Source organism: Camarhynchus parvulus, chromosome 3, assembly GCF_901933205.1.
Source record: "Camarhynchus parvulus chromosome 3, STF_HiC, whole genome shotgun sequence".
Taxonomy (NCBI): Eukaryota; Metazoa; Chordata; class Aves; order Passeriformes; family Thraupidae; genus Camarhynchus; species Camarhynchus parvulus.
This window is the reverse complement of record NC_044573.1, coordinates 3988994-4010627: the sequence shown is the minus strand read 5'-3', so window position 1 is coordinate 4010627 and position 21634 is coordinate 3988994. Positions and strand designations below refer to the sequence as shown.

Below are 21634 nucleotides of genomic sequence, written 5' to 3'. Positions count from 1 at the left end.
CGCACGCCTCCCCCCACCTCACGCCACAGCAAGTGCCACCCACCGCCGCCACACAAAACGACGGGCGAGCTCCACACCCCGGCCAGGGTAAATTGAAACAGCACACGCAACTGAAACAGTTTCAGTTTTTTAAAAGAAAAGGTGTCCCCTGCATCTCAAAACGGCGGAAAGGTTAGTGAGCAGCATGTCCTTACAGCAGCAGCCATACTGTAACACGCCGTCTGTGCCTGCTTTGTACATCTCCACACAAGGCTCGAAAGCTAAACTGAAGGTGGAAGCTTAAAAAAAGAGAGAAACGTGCTTAATTAGCCCTCACACACGGCATACAATTTAAGACAGAGCACTTGCCAAGCATCATGGAGTCTGTGTATCTTGAGTTTTCAACGCTAAATACCATCTACACGTTTCCTCTGTACTACAAATAAAAAATAATTACATCTCCATGCTTGTGTAGGAATAGGGAAGAAGGACCCAAAAGCGTTCAGGGAGTAAAGCTGTGTGTAACAGCGGGAAACTGGGGACAAGAAGCCTGACTGTGTCTCCAAACCCAATTTTTGAGGCTCTGAAGGGAAAGGAAGGAGGACAAGTTCTCCTGAGGCCAGGGTGTGCCTCATTCCCAGACAAAGCCAGACTTTCCTGGCTCTTGCCTCACGGTGAAAGCAGTCACACCGGTAGGGCTCCTATTCACACGACTGGCATTTCTCTGCTCTCAAGTTCAAATGTGGTTCCAGAGGAAGGGAAAGAAAGTGTTTCCAACAAACTCTGCCACTCAAAGTAACTATGTGCAACTCATCCAAACATTCTCTGGGCAGATTTAGAAAACTTTAACATCTAAGTAACATTCAAGTCTCAGCTTTTGCTCTGATATTCATTGTAGCAGGCCTCTAAGATTCAGTCACCAAGAAAATACAAGATACACCTCTGAGAATTATCCTATGCATTTCTATTTAGCTGTATAGGAGCACACCTTGGGACATGTGCATCACTGTGGATAATAGTCAGTAACTATAAAAAGACCATGTTAAGTGGTTTCAAAACCCTGGACTGAGAGTCACATGAACCAGTTTACAGTCAGGTTCCAAACAAGCCTTCCCTGCTGTGTTTTAGTGGCCTTTCCTCTCAATGTATTACAAACTGAGCATATGTCTACCTTAGAGAATGCTCAATAAAATCAAAACACAGCAAAAGGAACACAAACCCCAATGGCCACAGAGTATTTCTGCCTAGGGACATCTGCTGCTCATGAACTCTCTCTCCCCTTTGCATGACTTCAGTGCATGCTTTTGTGCTCTTCAAACCAAATGCACAAAAATAAAAGCATGACTTGTACTCATGATTAAATGCAGCACTTCTCAGGATATATAAAACAGCAAGAAACCACAGCAGAGTGTTTTGGAGCAAATTCTTATGGTGAATAGCTACAGAAAGGAGATACGTGAATTAGAATTGGCATGAAAAACTATTTCTCATGCTTCAGCTGTGAAATAAATCCATGATCTCTCCAGGCATGAACCCAATGACCTCTGTGAAAAAATATCACTCCAGAACACAGTGGGATTGTACTCACTCAGGTGTGGGGCTTCTCCTTGCCCAAAATACCATCCAGAGGGTTGTAAAGCCCAGCATGACCCTGCCATTGGTACCCACAACCTGTGAGTCAATTCTGGGGGCTTTGCCTGGACAAGACACACAATGCCTGCCCCAACAAATGTCACATACTGGATTTAAACCAGGCTAAGACCACGAAAGCAGCAGAGTGTCTGCTCTTTAGGAAACACACGGTGGTGTTGCACCTGCCAGCAGCTCATCCTTCCCCATTACCATCAGCAAGTTATCAGTGTTGAGAATTCTCTGTTCTTCACCAAAGCAAAGGATTTCATTAGGGTAGACAGCAGACAGAGCAACTCACAAGTGTCACTACATGAGCAGCAGAGCTCCTTTTTTTTTTTTTTTTTTTTTTTGTTTTCCCAAGCAAGACAGGCAACTCATTCCTAAATCACTGAAAATTTCTTGGAGTGAGATTAAGAGACTGTATCATTCCCTCTGGCAGGTAATCCCAGAAGTACAATTAGGCCAGCTTTTATACTTTTATGATAGCACTTATAATATTTATTGCTGGCATTTAAACATACCCCAGCTCCTGACTCTTTGCACCTGCACAAAAACTTCAGACTTGTCAAATAAAGGCATTTCTGGCCCTGCTGAGCTGCTGCAATGCTGCACCTGCCCAGCTCCACTCTCCAAGGCAATTCCTTTCAATGGCTCCATTTAAGACAGGTCATTACAGAAGCTAATTATGCTGAGCAGTAAGAAAGAAGAAATAAATCCCTATGTCAAACATGACAAACCACCTGCTGCAAAAGGACTGAGCTTGTTCTCTGGAGCACTCTGCACCCACCTGGTTTCTGATCATGGCTGATCCCACCTGAATCGAGTTCCTCCAGCCTGGGATGTCTTTCCCTCCACGAAGGGTCAGAGCAGCAGCACTTTGTCAACTCTTGGCTCCCATAGAGCTGCTCTCTCTCCTCAGGTAAGAGAGCTGCTTTCTGCTCCTCCCAGCCACTTCCCAATGTGCTCTTCCCCGCCCCTTCCCACAGGGCCTGAAGCTGGTTCCAGATGCACCAAGCCAGGCTGACTGTACAGGTTCTGCCACAGCAACATTAAAGTCATTCTGCTCCTTTATCATCATCCACCAAACAGACAATGCCCCAGCACTGCAGTAGCTGCTTTACTGACAGCAGCTCCACAACACAGCCTCAGCAATTAGGGTACAATAAAGGGAGATAAACCTTGGAAAACCACTTAGAGTGGGGAGGTCCATTTCTAGGAAGAGTTAGCAGAAATGGCAACATGTGAGTTTCTGTTCAGGGACTTTAACATTGACCTACATCATTTTATTAACACTATTCATATGTAACAATCATGTATCAGTCAACTGTCACAGTAAGAAGTGACATCTGAATTCTTACTAAGAAATACTAAGACGCAGCCCTCAAAAAGGAGGAAAAGATTGCCAAGGAAATCTTTCTTCAATCTTCCCAAACTTTTTTCAATTTTTCAATCTTGCACGATGAAAGACAGAGACAACTACAGAGCAGCATACCAGTCATCTTGTTCTTCTTTAATACTTTAACTTAGAATAAAAAAAGGAGTAGTTTTTACTGTACATTCCCACTTCTCCTCTCCCCAGTGCTTTGTTTTTCCTTTCAGGTGGTTCAGAGCCCACCTGCCACCAGGTGGGAAGTTGATTTTCTTATTAGTCCTGCATACAAATTGTTGAACATCAGAAGGACCCTGTTTGATTTTCAAAGTCTGTACCTCACAGTAGAAAAACGAGTCATTCTCATGAGCCCCTGGGAAATGTTTTGAAGTCTACAAGAGATCAGTGAGCTCACTGATGCAACATAATTAATAGAAGGATTAAGACACTCCTAATGAGAGTGTTTTAAGGAAAGATTTATCACATCAATTGTTCATTCCAAGAAAGTATTTTAATTTTAATGTTTTAATTATGTATTTTAAGTCAGTGCTAATGAACCCAGGTGATAAGGGGTGATATTTCAGCCAAGTTCTGCTCAGATATTGTAGCAGGTCTGAACATTTTGAGAGTGATGTATTAATCTAAAGCAGCATCCATCATGTTAAAGGTGATACTTCTAAGTCTTTATGTCTTGCTCAACATTCTTGTACACTGAAAAGCCAGTAAAACTTTGGCCAAGTGTGACTCTTGACCAAGCATACAGGATAATTCTTTCTCCCACAAAAGAGTTGTTCAGCTTTTACTTCTCATATTCACAGTTTTATTTTGAGTGGATAACTCAAAAGAGAATAACCTTTAGCACTGAAATATCTTCTCAGTCCACAGAATTCCATGTTCTTGTATTCCCATCTCAACCTTGCTACACAAGATGAGGGCATTGCTTGTTCCTGGTTTTATTTTCAAGTTTTTAATCAATTTGAAGGCTTTGAAGTTCTACATCACCTTTAAGCATAAACAGTGTCTATTTTATAAATATGATTCACTACCATCCACCTGCAGATTCTTGAGAAGGTTCTAGCAAAGGTCACTTGTATTTTCATCAGCTATCACACCTTTTTTCCTGAAAGAGAGAAAACACTTTGTAACCAACTCATTATATCAAGGTATGAGATTCAAAAATGTTCCTTAAAACCAAGATTTCTTCAGTGAATTTCCCCTTCTTTTTGTGCTGTTAATCATTCCTAGAAGGCTGCCACAGATTGCCTTGAGTTCTCACTGGTGCCCTGTGCATTTGCCAGTCTTGCTGTGTAACTGCTCCTGATTTTTACATCAGACACTTTCCTGTTCCAGCAGCTTTCTAAGAACAAGAAAACCCACACAAATTCTGGGGAAAGTTGAGGCATGAGCCTTCTGACAGTCAAATACATGCTGGAAAACTACTTCTAAGGAAGAGCTTGGGCCATTTCCTTAATTGACTGAAATCTTCTCCACCGTTAACTTCAGAAAGCAGCTTATTTTATGTTCTTTTCCAATACCCTCCTTGGGTTTTTTTCTTTAAAAGGCAGAGAAAAAGGATGATGGTGATGAACAAGTAAGTTTGGTTTGGACAGAGGGGGCTGTCTAGACTGCCTGAGACTGTCAAGGCATTTGAACCAATTTTATAATATCAAATTTCCTACAGCTACAACTCACTACAAACCCAGACTGGCAGAATTCTGCAGCAGAGCAGTCAGTGCAGCCCTGAGTCAGCTGAGCTGCCTTGCTGGCCTTACCTGTCACTGGGATGAGGTGGATGTCTGGGGAACAGCCCCTCCCAGGACAATGCTGTTTTTATCTGTCAGGGTTTTCAGGCTGCTGCTGGCTGGGGACTGCAGGATTTTACGGGAAAGCCTCATTCTGCCATCAGTGGGATCACGGCCAAAGTATTTAACCTGGTAAGGGAACAAAGCAATCTCACACTGAGCAACTTCAAGAGCTGGAAATAGCATTTTCCTTCCAAGATGGGGGGTAGGGTTTAAATTTTTATTACATTTTTATCAGTTTGATGCTAGAAATGCAATAAATAGGCATCCTTTAGCCTATATTGCTGTCAAATACTGTGGTGCCTAGATAGCAAGAAGATAACATTAAATAAATATAACTTGAATGATCAGGCCTTTAACTAGCACAGAATTGGAATCCAATATGGAAAAATATTGTCTTCATAAACACTAAAATAATTAGAAAAAAAATCAAATTTTAAAATACAAACAGCATTTTATTAGCATTTTAATGTTAAAAAAATAATTACCTGAATTTCTTGTCCAACTTCTAATCCCAGGGCACTAGGGTGTTTAATCTAGAACACAGTGTTTTACAGAAATAAAATTATTCGAGTTTGTTATAAAAATCCCTTCATTCAGGGGTTCTTCATGCCACACTTCAGCCCAGTGGCTCAGCACTACCTTAGGAACAACAGGTTTCTGAATATTAATGGAAAAGGGTATTGCAGAGCCAAAGAACTTGGTGTAAAAACAACTGCAGCAGTCACACAGTTGATTCTTTGCAGCTTTAAGTACAGGGCAGGAAGAATTAGAACAAAAAAGTGCTGCTAATTAACAGCTTTGAACCTGGAAACGGACTGTGGAACAACAGTAAGTGTGTTACAGCCATGCCAACTGGGTAAAATAAATCTAATTGCCCATTTTATACCTGTTTAAGGATGGCTTACCTTTCTTTGATCCAGCTGTGAATTATGAAGTAACACTGGGGTCATGTTTGGGTACAGTTTTACCATCACTCCAGAATCTCTGCAGCAGGAACAGCACAGTTATGTCAAAGGGCTTCAAGAAAAGTCCACATTTCACTCTCCTATTGTCCCCAAAGCAAGGACTTATAAACTTCTCATAAACAAAATTTTACTCATCCCTTTTTAAATATCTTTTATCCACCATAACATGTCCACTCATTTTTCTTTAACTGAAAATGGATGAGAATTTCTTATTTCAGTAATAGCTACCACCCAAAATGTAATTTTTACATGTCAAATACCGTGATGAAAAGTGGAAAGCAAATTAATACCATCACTTTCAGATTCAAAGACGAAAAAGGCCTCTTAACTTTTATAATTTATAGACATTCTAAAAAGGAAAGAAACAGCAAAAAACCCCAGCTTTATCAGGAAACAAAATATTTTCACCAGAAAAAGTATCAGAAATTATGCAGGTGCCAATATTCCCAGCATAAATTTGGCACTCTTAAAAGAACAATGATTAGTTTACGTTATAATTAGGTATGTATACACACCTAATATATAATCTATATAATATATAAAATATAATTTATATAATATATATAATATAGCTGTGTAAATAAGTTAATTTCAACTCCCAAGCACTTTTTATACCTTATTTCAGTAATTGTGGCTGTATAAATTGCCCCAAATTCCAAATTAACTTCTTGCTGTAGAAGAAAAAAAAAAGGAAACCAGTAAGACAGGAAGGCACAAAGAGCAAACTTGGGAGCTGAAGGCAGAAGTGTGAGCTTACATCATCCTTGCAGATCTCCCCAATGAATTCCCTGGCCTCGTGCATTGCCCCTGGCGTGGGGGCAAACACAGAGTATGTCTCCTCATCCAGCTGGCTGACAGTCACACCTGAAAAAGGGGATTGGGGACAGCACTCAGGGGCACACTGCAGAGATCACACTCAGAGAAGACTTGCTCAGAGCAGAATGGTTTTGCACACTCATTTAGACCTCAGACTTCTAACATTATTTAATTCTTAACTTCTATCATTATTTAATCTTGTTCAATTTAGGCATTGAATTGCATGTGGCCAGCACCTCCTTGCAAATACCTCAATAAACTTGTGGGCCATAAGAGAACCCAAAATTATTTTTATAATCCTTTAAAGGCTGCAAAAAAAAATCCTGAATAAATGTTGAGGGTTAGGAATCAATTCTCCAGAGATTTTTAATAATACTTGTATTAATAGCTAAGAGAAATGAAAGTGTTTTGGAGCCAGAATGGTAAAGTTCTTTGCCCTTCCAGAGTTCTATGGCCAGACCAGACAGGCTTACAACCTAAGGGAAATAGGATTTTTCCTCCTTTTCTCCACCCCAATCCCCTGAGAAGCATTAATCAAGTTCACCACAGCAATTAAGGGTTTCAGGTCCAAAGCAGAGCATCTCCCTGTACTCTACAGATATCAGAATTTTTTCATTTTCAGCTTGCACTGAGCATTGAAACAGCTCAACATGCAAGTCTGAAACAAAGGAAACACGTGAGGATAAATCATCACAGGAATCAAAAATGTCTCACCAGTCTGTGCTTGAAGTTTTTTCAAATTGTAAGCCCCAGGACCAACGAATCTTAATCTTTTTGATAATGGAACGTGGATGGTTTCTGAAAGAACATTTAGAAATCCTTTGAAGTGCTAAATATAATCATCTTGAAAGCTATCACACAAAAGGGCACATTCCTGGAGCTTTTAATCTCTTACAGCTACCTGTGGTATCTGCTGAACAGGGATGTAATTACAGGTAAGAACTGAGATAAATGAAGACACAGAATAAACTCTGATGACTGTAAATTCACTTAAGCCACAATGATACTCTCATCTACATCAATTCTGATTTTGTGAGAGCTTCACATAACTTCACTTAAATTGTTTTCTGGTGTACACTGAAATAGGAGTGCTGCCCCACATGGCAATAACAATCCCCCCCAAATAACCAAAACTAACCAAAACCCCTCCACAAATTATCCCCACAGGAAAAGGGCAAAAATATATAACAATCAATCATTAAAAAAAAGGTATTTTAAGCAGTTTATTGTTAAAAAGGTAATTATGAAAGCTATGAATTCACACAATAACATTACCTACAACTGGTCCACTTTCTTTTCTGTTAGGCCTGGGTTTTGCCAGTGTTTGGTTCATAATTTGTAGAATCTCCCTCTTTGCAGCTAGAGGAAATAATAGTAAAAAAAAATCAATAATTTTGTATATGATTCAAATAAATATATGAAGTTTTTGTTATACAGTAGAAAAACCTTCCTTGTCAAAACCTGTCTCCTGCCTAGCTGGAGAATGTCAGGCTGAAAGTTTTCCAACTCATTAAATCCTTACTAAACCACGTAGCTTCACTTTCTCATGTGCTTCAAGAATATTTTAGCTGCACATGTCAGAATACAGATGGCAGCAAGTTTCACTGGTAAATATATCTGAATTTAGGTGAAATGAGAGGAAGTTTCTGTTATTTTTATAACATGATCCTGTTGAATTTAAACAAAGTCATGCAACGTGTGTTAGTCCAAATCATGCAATGGCTGAAATTACTTTCAAGTTGGTTTGGAGCTTACTGATTAAGCCAAACCCATTTCATAAAGACAGGAGCTTGTTTTTTTCACAATGAGAACAAAAAATGAATAGTTAATTGTTTAGTTTCATACAACTTAATTCCATTTATAAGTTAATATAATGAAATGGGTGTAAATGCAAGAACAGACCTACCTGTAGCTTGCTGAATAGCTTCCACCACAATTTTTATTGGTATTCCTGGCAGCTTCAGATCAACCTGACATGAGAAGAATTAAGTGCCATCAACGTGTCAGGAAATCTCTTTTAATACTCTCTCAGAGTTTCACTTGAGGAAAATTCCATCTCACAATACCTGCAGTGCTGTTATCCCTTTACTGGTGCCTGCCATCTTGAAATCCATATCTCCATAGTAATCTTCAATTCCCTGCCAGCACAGACAGACAAAACCAAATTGGACTCATTTCATCCCACTATACCAAAAAAAGGAATTACTTTTGAGGCTTCCAAGTTTTCTTCAGCTTTATTTTGCTGTTCAGGATTAACACTGCTCCTTTCTCTCCTTGGAAATCAAGAGTTTTTGTGGACAAATTTCTGATCCACAGCTGCTCTTGTGCTGTCAGTGGCTGCACATTTCCCTCCCCAGCCCCTCTTCCAAGTGTTCATTCTCCATCCAATATGTAATGTCCTTCAGTAAATTATTCATCTTTTTCTCTCATGAGCAAAGACAAAATTAATTGGAAAGAGAAAGCTGATGAATGCTTAAATAACTAAAAACATGAAAAATAAGAAACATGACTGGACATTTCATACAAATTTTCAAAATGAGGGGGAAATCTGGGAGATGAAACAAAAGATGAAACAAATTTTTCCCAGGAGTTGTGGTAGTGTTAGCAGGGGTCCCAGGACGAGGGAAGAGATGAGAATCTTGACTCCATGTTTCAGAAGGCTGATTTATTATTTTATGATAGATATTATATTAAAAGAAAACTATATACTAAAACTATACTAAAAGAATAGAAGAAAGGATTTCATCAGAAGGCTTGAAAGGAATAGAAAAGAATGGTAATAAAATCTTGTGACTGACCAGAGTCCTGATCCAGCTGGACCTTTGATTGGCCATTAATTAGAAACAACTACATGAGGCCAATCAAAGGTGAACCTGTTGCATTCCACAGCAGCAGAAAACCATTGTTTACATTTCATTTCTGAGGCCTCTCAGCTTCTCAGGAGAAAAATCCTGCCAAAAGGATTTTTCATAAAAGATGTCCGTGACAAGGAGTGATGTGACTGAATGGACTGGGTGGAAGGTTCCAGAAGAAGCCACAAGAGGTATTTTTCAGCAATGAGCAGCATCACTTTTAGGAGGAGGATGTGAGGAGCACTCACCAGGATGTCTGTCAGCAGGCGATAATCCTCGATATCCCCCTTGCCCTGACTGCACTTGGTAACGAGGCCTATGGCTACACCTGCCACTGCATTTGACACTGGAACTCCTAGGAGTGGCAAAAAAAACCATTTTTGAAACCTTTGGTCGTGTCCAGATCCTGTAGCACATTATCACATGTGGTTTATCCTTGTAAGTGCCTTATTTTGTACCTGCATCCATTAATGCTAAACTTCCACCACATGCAGAAGCCATTGAGGAGGAGCCTGGAGTTGGAATACAGGAAAAAACAGGGATTAAACACTGAAAAATGGGTCTCAATACAAGCTACAGTTATTTTCCTCATCCTGTAGCATAAAAATGCCCCCAAATACCATTTTGAAAGCTCCATTCTTCATGAACGTGCTTTTTATTTTAAAATATTTCAGGTGATCGTTTAAGAACATTTAAACTGGAATCTATTATTTAGCATGCCTATAAATCAAGTTTGTCAGAACAAAGCTTTTTAAGAACCAAATGTAGTCTCCAGCACTAGGTTAGAAACAAGAAAATCCTAATACCATTGGATTCTAAGACTTCAGAAGTAACTCTGATTGTGAATGGGAAATCCTGGGGTATAACTGGTTTCAAAGCTCGTTCTGCCAGTGCCCCTGTTTAAAAAAAAACAAACCAAAATAACCACTTAGTGATCCATAAATAAAAGTCAGATAAAATATTGGAACTTTCAGCATGGCATTTCTCTAGTCTGGACTTACCATGTCCAAGCTCTCTTCTGTTCATCACAGTAACTTTGCCAATCTCATTGGTTGCATAAGGTGGAAACTATGAAGAAAAAATGTGTACACACAAAATTAACCTGCTTTTCTTTTCCATTTTAAAACATACACTTAGAAAAAAACATCTTTGAAGTTTTGGTGCATCTCACAGTAAATATACATTAAAGATAAAATAATCTAACCACCACATGACTTCTATCAGTCACTTGGTTTGCAAACCAGGACCAGTTTAGGTAATGTTTAGTAAATGTTTTACTTCCACAAGACAAAAGAGAATAAAGCAGTAGCAAGGTTACTAAGAGAGAACACAAGAAGCTTCCTCCAAAGGAACTTGTCAAACAACCTAGCAGAAATGTTATTTCTGTCAGAGATAATGGAACAATATCTGCTTGTTGCCTGTAGGAAATACTTTGGGCAGGCTCCAAAGGCTGAGAGAGATCTAAGATGTAAAAGCATTTATTTACTATTGCTGTGCCACGTCAGCTGAACATATTAATAGAGTTTACTAAAAATAATAGCACAGGTTAATCCTGCTTTCAGTAAGAACCTGTTCTGAAGGAGCTCACCTAATGTTATGGCATTAAAAGCCTGTATAAACTAGCAATTTATAAATTACCTACTGCTTTTCAGGAAACCAGCACTTCTGCTCACATAAATTCATGCATGAATTAGCATAAATACATTTTAGCAAATCTAGAGCTAATTCATAACCTTGGAAGTGATCAACTGCACCTTTAAAAGCAAGACATGAAGCCCTTCTGTGAATCATGCTGAAACTTGTAACAGGAGAAGTCTCACCTCATAATGCAGCATGAAGTTTTTATCTTTAATTCCACTATTAATTAAAAACAAGACCATGTCAAAACAGGAGCAAGCAAACACATGTTACACAAAACAGGTAATTCAAAACAATTACAAATGGACCCAGCCAAAACCAACAAATCAATACATTGCTGATCACCCACAGTTACCAAAATTAGAGAATATGAACAAACTCTTCCAGGGTAACAAAGATTTAACTACAGTAAAGCTGAGACATTAAAATGAAAAAGCTCCCACACTGGGATGAAATCACTGGGGTGACATCACTGCAATGTGGCTCTAAAGGGAACCAATTTCACATCAGCAATGAAGTGTTCAAAGCACAAGGACCAGCTTGCTACATCCCAAGTTAAACTTTCCACAAATATTTAAATACATAAACCACACTGGATGTTACCTGTAACACTCTGCAGTTTCAAATGTGGGCTATGGAATGAATGTCACCCTAACACAAACCCACTGCCATGATCTCTGGAAAACAGGCCACTTCAAAGTCTAATTTTACACATTTTTTAGTAGTAAAAAAGTATCTATGTGGAAGTTCAAGGGGATTTTAGCAAATGTGCTTAAATGTTCACCCACTTGTTACTACTGCCAGAGCACCAAGACATACATACCTCACTGCTGTGGAGATAACATCTGACTTTACACTGGATTCTAGAGAGTCAAATGTAACTGTACACAGAACCTAAAATGAAAATGAGCTAAAATAAAAAATAAACCCCTCTTAAACCCTTCCAGCCTTCACAAATGTCACTGTTTATGAAGAATCAAAAAGAACAAGTCCAGCAGCACATGAGATGCCATCAGCTACCACTTACAGAACCTTTTTCTCTCCATCACACCAACTTACTCCTAATCTGTAAAGACCACACATTCTTACAAGCAGCCCCATTTAAAAACACTAATTTAATGCTGCTTAAGTAGGAGCCAAGAGCAGTTTGCTCCCTAAGAAACATGTAAGAGATAGGGCCAGCTGCAGGCACAATGTTGTTTGTGCCTGTTTCCCACATGGACTTGCAGTGGGTGTTATTTCTAGTGGGATAAGAGGGGACAATCCTGAGCAGTAAATCACTCTCTGAACTGCCACCCTAAATCAGTGCAATAAGAACTCAGATCTATTGCTGACAGTCTTCTAAGCAAAGGGAGCTATAAAAGTACTGAAGACCAAATCTCAAGTATGATTTTAATTCAATCCACCCAACAGCTGACACTTTTGGCAAAGAAGAGAAAAAAATCCTCTCATTATTGCAATTTTTTGGGTAAAATTTCCCTATTTGGCTCGGGTTGCATATGAAGCTGCTTTTAAAAGATTTCTCATGAGGTGCCCAATTTAGCAGTGCCCTACACACCAATGTACTTCCCAACCCACACACCACTTCTGCTTATTGCTATTTAAATGTGAAGAAAAAGGAAACCTGGCATTTAATCTCTCAGCTTTTGATAGTTCATTGATCACTTCTGATGTTTAAGTGACACTACCTGTGTTTGACCTCTTTGAAACAAGGCTGATCCATGAAGCATTTTGAACATGTTCACTTCACATTTAATGTCTCTGAGGGAAGTCAAATCTCTCCCATCACACCTGAAGTGACAAAAAGAAATGAAGAGATCGGTTCAACCATAGTCTTGGATTAAAAGCTGACAGAAATATTAAGAGTAGGAGTTTGACACACCCACCTTCTATATTCATTTAGCACAAGATTTCTAAAAATGTCCTTTGAAACCACATTGAAAGATTCCATGATTTCGTAAGGCTCAGCCTCCGGAAATTTTTCTGGGTACAGAAAAGAAATTGCATCTGAAGTTAGGAAATTCATTTTATAGAATTTTTACTAAAATAGCTTCCAACAAAGAAGATACTCTAACTCCAAGCAGTGCTACCTCCATTGAAGCTTTCTCTAAACATTAACAAAAAATAATACCTTTCAGCTGTTCTTCTGTTTCAAGCCTTATTTTGTTGATTGCCTCATCTCTTGAAATCTAGAACAGAGGATTTGCAACCAGTTAACTCTACAGGACAGAACAACAACAGAGGTTTGGGGCTGTTTGGTTTAAAGATCTGCAAAAATTTAAGGAATAAGAAACAGAACTGCCACACAAATTCAAAAATCAATAATGAGGTTGGAAGAGACCTCAAGGGTTGTGTGGTCCAACCTTTCTTGGCAAGAGCAGTCTAGACAAGCTGACCCAGCGCCCTCCCCATCTGAATCATAAAAATGTCCCACACTGGGCAATCCTGCTATTCCCTGGGGAGATTATCCCAGTAACTGATCATTTTTCCCAAGCAGAACACTGCTCTTGTGACAAACCAAACCTTTCAGGAGTGACCTGCGCCCATTTCCCCGCTTCCTTTCCATGTGACTCCTTCAGAAAAGGGAGTTTCCACCTCCACATAATACAAGCAAATATTCTGGTCAGGTTAAAAACTTAGAGAAAAATTAATTACTATTATTACAAATAGATGCAGGGAAGGAGACAAGCTTAAATTACAGTAGCACTGAAGTTGAAAAAAGCTCCTGAAATCATCAAGTCCAACCTGTAATCACCACCTTGTCAACCAGACCATGGCACATGCAGTCTTTCCTTAAAACATCTCCAAGGACAGAGCTTAAAAAGCTAAAGCTTAAAGAACTCAATCCTCTTAGTTTCATTATGATATTAATTCAAAAAATAATTATATCACAACTGATTACTTACTTTATCATGGCTTGAATCTGTGAACACTGCATAGATCTTGTTAGAAGCAAGTCTTTAGGGAGAAAAGGAAGAATTTTTGAAAATACAGCTTAAAAAACACTTCTATAATCAGGGTTTTTTTTTTGTTTTTTTGAGGACTAAATGTTTGAAAATTATTTAGTGCAATACCAATCTGGTGAAAGGACCAGACTCACAAACATTCCTCCATCTGCATTATTTGTTCTGAACTTACTTCTTTGCAAGTTCCACGATCTCTTCAGGAGCAGTAAATAATTTCTGGACAGTTCTCTTGGCCACACCCCTCTCCTTCACCAGCTGCTGAATGCCCTGGATGATGTGCTGGGTCTGCTTCAGCCCCACTTTGATGGCATGGCAGAAATCTTGCTGCAAGATGTTCTCAGCAGTTGCTTCCAACATAACTGGCAATGGCAAGATAAAAATTCAGTGAATTCCTGCTTTCTAGTTCAACAGCAATCTAACATTAAACTGCATTAATATGAGGGAATCTACTTAACCAAAAGTTACCTATCACTGTTGTATAAAAATCCACATTTCAAAGATAAGAAAACATCTGCAAAGATTTCCAAGCCCTCGACAGACAACAATTAACTTACCAACTTGATTTTGTGCAGCTCCAGCAACAACTAGATTTAGAGTACTAGAGGCCATCTCTTTCCTAGTTGGATTGATAACAGTCTCTCCATCCACCAGCCCAACCCTCACTGCACCTGCAAAGACACTCCAGAAAGTCATTCATTATTATAATAATTAAGTTCTTTAAGGCATCACTTTCCTGTGAAAGTTACACAGCTAATAACAATAATTAAAGCTACAGACTAATTTAAAAATATCAGCACGTTGACTGGATATTAAGAACAAATCTAGAAGACAAAATTACCTATTCTGTTTTTATTTTAGTATTATTAATGGGTAGGGCAAATAATGCCAGTATTACACATAGTGCTGTGAGTGCACTGGGAGTTTTTTGTCATTTCAGCACATGTTTTCTAGGGAAAAAAAAAGGCAGCTGAAAGGAAGACACTTGTTCAATATCTGTTCTTGGGCAGATCTTTTCTCTTCCCAGAAAATACTCACAATGAAATAAATCTCTTTTTGAGTCCCTTGAGGAAAAGTATTCTGAACCAGCTATTTTCCAAACAATGCTTTTCACTAATATGTTTCTCTTAAGAGAAAACTAATTTATTGGTCTTTATAGTACACTACTTCTATATTGTATTTCCTCTCAAAAGTGCTTTTAGTCCAGAAAAAAAGAATTCCTTGAAGTGCAATAATCCTATCCATGGTAAAATTATTTACAATGCTTGAAATTTCATGTTGCAATTCAGCTTCTACTTAAAAAAGCAAACTGCCACCTGTGGTCTAAATCTTCCATTCCATTAAAATCACATATAATATAAAAATATTTACTTACCAATAGGACCATTCCAGGGGATATCAGACAAGGCAAGTGCTGCAGAAGCTGAAAGGAAGACAAAAATCTGGATTAGAAAAAAACCTGATCTCATTAAATCCCACAGAAGCACCAATTTCTCACAGCCTTCTTACCTCCATTAATTGCCAGAATATCAGGATCATTGACACCATCTACTGCTAAAAGATTACAAAGGATCTGGCATAAGATAAAAGACAATGAATAATTTTGACCTATACATTTTTATTAGTTGTCAATACAAAGCTAAGGACACTAAAAAACCCCAGGTATCTACACAAGCCTATGTTTCACAGGGAAATTTTTTCAGGTATTTAAAATAGAAAGCTGACAATAAAGCCCCATAAATGGATATTGCATCACATCATATACAAAATATTTACTATTAGCATCTTTCCTCTGTTGTACAGAGGAGATTTTAATTTTGTTCCTGCCCCTTGACAACAAAATTTGGAAAATAGGATGTAATAATAAATAATTTAAGACAAGGAGATGACAGACTAGAAAGCAACATTACATTATTTGTGAAGTGCAAACCCTTCCTTGATGTTAACAAAAATAATTTTCCTTAAAACAGGGCCTGGATAATGAAATTTTCCTTGGCCATATCCAAGTTTTCCATTTGGAAGGTAGCATGACCTACCTGTGTATCATAAAAGTAGCCTGCTGGGAAGAGTGGTCTGATTGAGCGATCTGCAAAGGAAATAACAAACTTTTCATAAGAAGTTCATAAGAATTTGGGTTTTAGTAATTAATATTCAGCTTGTCCTGCAATGACCCCACAAGAAACTGACAAAATGGGGCTTTTAAACAAAAAAAAAAAAAAAAAGAAAGAAAAAGTAGAGAACCCAGAAATGTATTTAGCATGACATATATAACCTTAAGATTTCAATCATATTGATTAACAATTCACATGTTTGTTTTCTGACAGCATTATAAATGGCTATTATAAATGGTATTTATAATAGCATTATAAATGGTATTTTCAAACACTCACAAGAAAACTACTACATTTTTAAAGTACATTGTAAATAAAATGGTTCAGCCTACCTATTACTCTACTTGTAAGAATTTCTTTATCAGTAGAACCAAGCTCTCTTCTTAGGTAATTTGTAGGAATTCTTCCTGCTGCAGCAGCTTTCTGCCGGTAGTCAACCTTCCAAAGAAAATTCAGGCATGATTAATGACAATTGATTATTTACTGCAGAGCCACAGAAACCCTCACAAGGGACCCTTGGGACCATCCAGTTCCAACCCCAATTATCAACTTCCCACTCTTAACAATCCCAGCCCTTTGAGCCTCACATCCCAGTTTTCCACACAAGCAAACCCCAACATCTGAGCTTGGATGGTGTGGCAAAGTCCACAAGGGCTTGGAAGAGACTAAACAGGCAACATCCAGGGCTCAACAGGGATCCTTTTTATCATTATCCTTTTTATAATTTTATTTTATCATCAACTACAATTCTGAAGTCCAGGCTATGCCATCTACTGTTTGCATTCCCCACTCCCCCCAGCATCCTGAACTCCACTGTTTAAGGACTAGGACTGCAAAGTTCATCACTGATTAGCACAAAACTAATTCTTAGTACTTACTTAACTAATCATTAGTACTCACCACTAATGGCATAAACTGAGATGGAGAGGGCTTGGTTTTGCTGACTGCTGTGACCATTACTGCTGTGTCACCTAGCTGGGTTAAGAAAAATAGGTAAAAACTGAAGTTCTCTGAAAAGAAAATCATTCCCAATGTTCTAAACTTATTCACAAACCAGTAATTATTAAGAATTATACTCTGCAGAAAGCCACTACATAAATCCACAGTTCATGCCCTGGTTTTGCTTTTCAAACATAATTTTTCCTATAAAATACAGCTGTCCCTTCATTAGGGATGAAATTGCCACTTGAGGCTCTATATCCCACAGGCTCTGATGCCCAAACAATGCCTTTTAAGACATAATTTTGAAGCTGCACAAATTTTGGCTATGTTTTGTTTTTACCTGAACAACAGCAGATCCATCTGCAAACTTGGCAAGTTTTCCAGAAGACAGCTCCATCTTTCTAAAGGAAAGAAAGAACCTGTTACACGAGTTTCTAGTGAATTCATGCACATTTCCCAGCAATTTCTGCATTTATCTGTAGCCTCAACTGCAGAGAATAAAGGCTGTGCTTCACAAGAGATACAAAAATCCTCCTTAGATATCAAAATTGAAACTCTTTGAGCAAAAGTGACCAAATCCACTCAAATTCCAAGTGTCCTGCTTCCTTTACTTTGAAGCAAAGCCTTGTAGCTATCCCTTGGAGTTAGAAAGGTGAATTATCACCTGTTCCAGCTGGGGTAAAACACCCTCAAGGCTGAGGGGAGCTAATTGAACACTTCCCAGCACAGCTGCAGAATATTCCCTCCTTTGTGGCAGAGAATGGAGAGCAACAAGGCAATGAGGACACACTTGAGAGCAACATATAAAAATATGGATTATTTATTCCAGGCTTGTGCTGGGTGCTAGTGCACAAGGCCAGCACACCCTCCTGACTTTCCATGCTGCTATTTATACACAGAAATCCAGAGCTGCTCCCTTCCCAAGCACAGCCCCTCTATTATCCCTAGTCAGTAATTTTTATAGAAGTTATCCCAGGTAAATTGCTCACATGCTCAGGGGAACACCTGGGCAAGATCCTTATGACCTGTAGGTGTGAATTTAATTGTTATAATGAACACAGTTTGGCTATAGAGTAACAGGATGGGTTGGGTGGGAAGATCATTGAGTTCCACCCCTCCACTATCTCAGGTTGCTCCAAGTCCCATCCAACCCGGCTGTAAACACATCCAGGGATGGGGCAGCCACAGCTTCTCTGTGCCAAGACCTCACAGGGAATATTCATATCTCATCCTAACTTACTGTCTTACAATTTTAACCCATTCCTCCCTGTCCTGTCACTGCACACCCTCACAAAGGCTCTGCACCTTTCCAGGCAGCTCCTCGAAGGCCACAATTCGATCACCCCAAAGCTTTTCTTCTCCAGGCTGAACAACCCCAATTCTCTCAGCCTTTCCTCACCGGAGAGGTCTCCAGCCCTCTGACCAACTTGGTGGCCTGGAATATTTTGCTATGTTGGCAATGTACACATAGATATCCATCAACATCTTCATTTATTACATCCTTAGGGCTCCTCAGCCCCTGACTCAGCCGTGACAGGGCTGATCCCACCGCTCCGGGCTCCCTTCTTGCTTGCCAGGACACCAAGACCCAACAGCAAAGAACGTCCCGCCTGAGGATAACCTCAGTTATAACCTCAGATAAGCTCGGCACATCCCGCATTTTGCACCAGTCTCCCCTCACGTCTGCGTTACTCTCCAGCCGGGCCGGCGCTCTGCCCTGCCGCCCCGCACATCCCTCACCTGCCGCCCACCTCCACCGTCACGGCCCGACCAGGCCCGGGACCGGGCCCCGCCGCGGCGCCGCGGGCACATAGCCAGGGCAGGGCAGGGCGGCCCGGGGGCAGGAGCCGCCGCCACCGCGCCGCGGCCCCGCCGCCATCCCGGGCCAGCGCGCCCAGCGCGGCGCGGCCGCAGCTCGTGGCGGCCGCCATAGCGCCCCCGGCAGGAAAGGGCGGCCGCGCGATTGGCTGGGGGCAGCGGCGCCGCGCAGTGAGGGCGGAGCGGATTGGCCGAGGCGCCGCCGCGCCGCTTTCGGTTCCGTACGGGCGCTACAGCGGCTGGCGAGGGTCAGGCAGCGCAGAGCGCGCGAGTGCGGCCGCTTCGCCACTCCCGAATCCTGAGGTGAAAAGCGGCAGAAAAAGCTCCGAGGTGGCGCCTGAGGCGGCTTTAGAGCCACCTCGAGCTGGAACCTGAGGAGAAGCCGCTCGAACCGGGGATCGGAGCGAGGAAGAGGACACCGGCAGCGGGCTGCCGCCTCAGGAGTCCGGGAGCGCCCGGAGGGTTGGTAACGTCAGCGCCTGAGGGGCCCACCCGGCCTGAGGGGCAGCCCCACGGCCGGCTGGAATTGTGAGGGGAAAAAGACCTGCCTTGGGGATTAATTTACTCTGCAGACCTTATTCTATAATACACCCACCAAAAACCCCCAAAAAACAAAAACAAACACAAACCCAAAACCAACCAACCAAACCTCAAATAACAAAACCCAAGAAACAAGGAAAAAAAATACCAAAAAACCCCAACCACCACCACAAAAACCTAAAAACCCCCAAAAAACCAAAACAACAACAACCCCCCCAAAACAACAAAAAACCTAAAAAGAGAAACAAACAAAAAACCTCAAAAGAACCCCACCAAAAAAACCCCAAAACCAAAACAGCCCTCCACCAAAAAAAAAAAAAAAATCACCAAAACCCAAGCAAAACACACTTTTAAGCCAGGAACACCAAAATAATCTGCAATGTGCAAGAATAGAATATAGATATCACTTATCACAAACTTCATGTGCTCTTACAAGCTCAGAGTGCATCAGAATGTCACACTCAGGGCACAGTGGTTTTGTTAGTTTATTAATTATTCCTCAATGTAATGCAAAATAGATTAGCAATTAGTGTTAGTTATGTCGCTGAGGTGAGAGAACAATAATGGGATTGTGGAGATCTGATCACACCAACAGTGAGATAATTTATATTCATTTAATCCTACACGTATCTATCACACACCACCTTGAACTCATCTGCCATCTGCACTTAACAATTTAAATTTGGCAAGTAATTATTAAAAATCTTAATAATTTACTACTGTTTTATTTCTAAAGCTGTTTTGATGTTGCTTGTTTACTTAATTCAGGTTTTCTGTCCAAGCTGCTTTTATAGGAAACAGATTCAAGACTGGGAGAACAGTCCAAGCAATAATTTTTCTTTTGTGCCAACATGTTCCTTATCTTTTTGGCAAGGCACAAAAGATAGAAGTAAAATGATCAGAAACTTGGGATTTGGCCTGGCAAAAGGGCTGTTAACTTTATCCAGATTTACAATTTACTGGTACAGTTTTGTTTGGTACAAGAATGTATTAAGTGGCAAAGCAGAAATGTTCCCCATATTCTCTTGAATTCACATTCAAAGAGAATGACAAACAGACAATTGTTTGGAATGTTTTTTATGTAATTATTGCAATTGCTAGTCTCACACTCACCAAGATGATAAATGAATATTTCATTGCTGTCATGGACTAACAGGCTATGGCCATAGAACCACTGTCATAGGAAAAGGATACCAGAGCTTGGATTTCATTCAAAATTTTAGGCAGCAAACAAAATCAAAATTGATGCTTAACATCATGAAAGAAAGCAAAACTACGGTTCATTTATTAAGAAAGATTTACACTTATTTTCCCTCTGCATTAAATTTTCTCAGGTTCGGTTTTTTTTTTTTTAATTCCACTATTGAAAATTCAAACAGAACCCCCAAAACAAGCCACAAAACCAGATCATTATTAAAGCTTTCAGGAGAGCAGCAATAGTTTTTGAGCCTTTTCTAGCAGCCTCTGCCACACTGAAATAAGCATATTTAATATCTCCCTGTGACATTATTCCATGGTTTTATGCTACTGGTTGTTAATAAAAGTAGGGGTTTTATTTAGGAGCAGCTGAAGCAGCTCCTTTTGGCCCCTTGGTCTGTTCCCCCTCCTCTCCAGCTCACTGGGTGTGCTGGTGCAGCAGAGAGCTCTCCTGCATTAAAATTTTCCAAGCTCCTTGACGGAATTAGTTATCATCCACTTAGCCTCAAGCCACTTATTTATTTTGCCATTTATTTATTTTGGTCAGCGTCCATCTGCAGCTGATCATCCAATTCTATCCATCCCCATCCTGCAGCTCAGTAAATCTCTCACTTCAAGTGAGACACAGACACTTATAAAGTGTCAGACACTTGTAAAAAAAATGATGTGTGGCTATTTTAAGGAATGGTGAACATGCAACCAACTCCCTAGGAAGAGGCTGCGACCATTTTCCACGTCCTCCTCCACTGGATAGCTTCTTATGGCTCTGTTTTTCCTTAGGCTCAAGTTTTTCTGTCAAACAAGATTAAATTGAGCCCTTTGCATAGTTTGTAAGGGCTTGCAGCTCTACACACTTATTATTTGATTTATTAAAATTTTATTTTAAAGAGGAGCCCATTGTACAGACCTAGCTCTATAAAAGCAGCTCAACATAGAACTTAAATTAAAACCAAACCCAACAAACAAACAGCCTGACAGTGATTTGTTTCCCCCTTTTTTTCAATCAT

The 21634-nt window shown here is 40.0% G+C and overlaps 1 protein-coding gene across 1 annotated transcript; it reads right to left on the bottom strand.

Annotated features, from left to right (window-relative positions):
* Positions 1–3952: 3952 nt before the first annotated feature.
* Positions 3953–19012, bottom strand: PNPT1 (polyribonucleotide nucleotidyltransferase 1). The gene is made up of 29 exons (XM_030946258.1): positions 18813–19012; positions 17413–17473; positions 17031–17105; positions 16463–16568; positions 16056–16105; positions 15529–15592; positions 15395–15442; positions 14577–14690; positions 14195–14381; positions 13963–14014; positions 13188–13245; positions 12943–13039; positions 12745–12847; positions 11880–11950; positions 11239–11275; positions 10420–10486; positions 10225–10314; positions 9877–9930; positions 9667–9773; positions 8633–8704; positions 8473–8536; positions 7842–7925; positions 7281–7364; positions 6508–6614; positions 6366–6421; positions 5691–5769; positions 5271–5318; positions 4753–4911; positions 3953–4100 (listed from the first exon to the last, which is right to left on the bottom strand). The coding sequence occupies exons 1-28, from the start codon at positions 19001–19003 to the stop codon at positions 4756–4758; spliced, it is 2382 nt and encodes a 793-aa protein (XP_030802118.1). The 5' UTR covers positions 19004–19012; the 3' UTR covers positions 3953–4100; positions 4753–4755.
* Positions 19013–21634: the final 2622 nt, after the last annotated feature.

What these genes read in the sequence shown, in the direction of transcription:
- PNPT1 (XM_030946258.1), bottom strand. Translation starts at nt 19,003, where the DNA reads ATGGCGGCCGCCACGAGCTGCGGCCGCGCCGCGCTGGGCGCGCTGGCC. An exon ending in TATTCTGGCAATTAATGGAG is followed by an intron (nt 15,443 to 15,528) that starts GTAAGAAGGCTG and finishes TCTTCCTTTCAG; the next exon opens with CTTCTGCAGCACTTGCCTTG. An exon ending in CCCCTGGAATGGTCCTATTG is followed by an intron (nt 14,691 to 15,394) that starts GTAAGTAAATAT and finishes GTGTCTTTGCAG; the next exon opens with GTGCAGTGAGGGTTGGGCTG.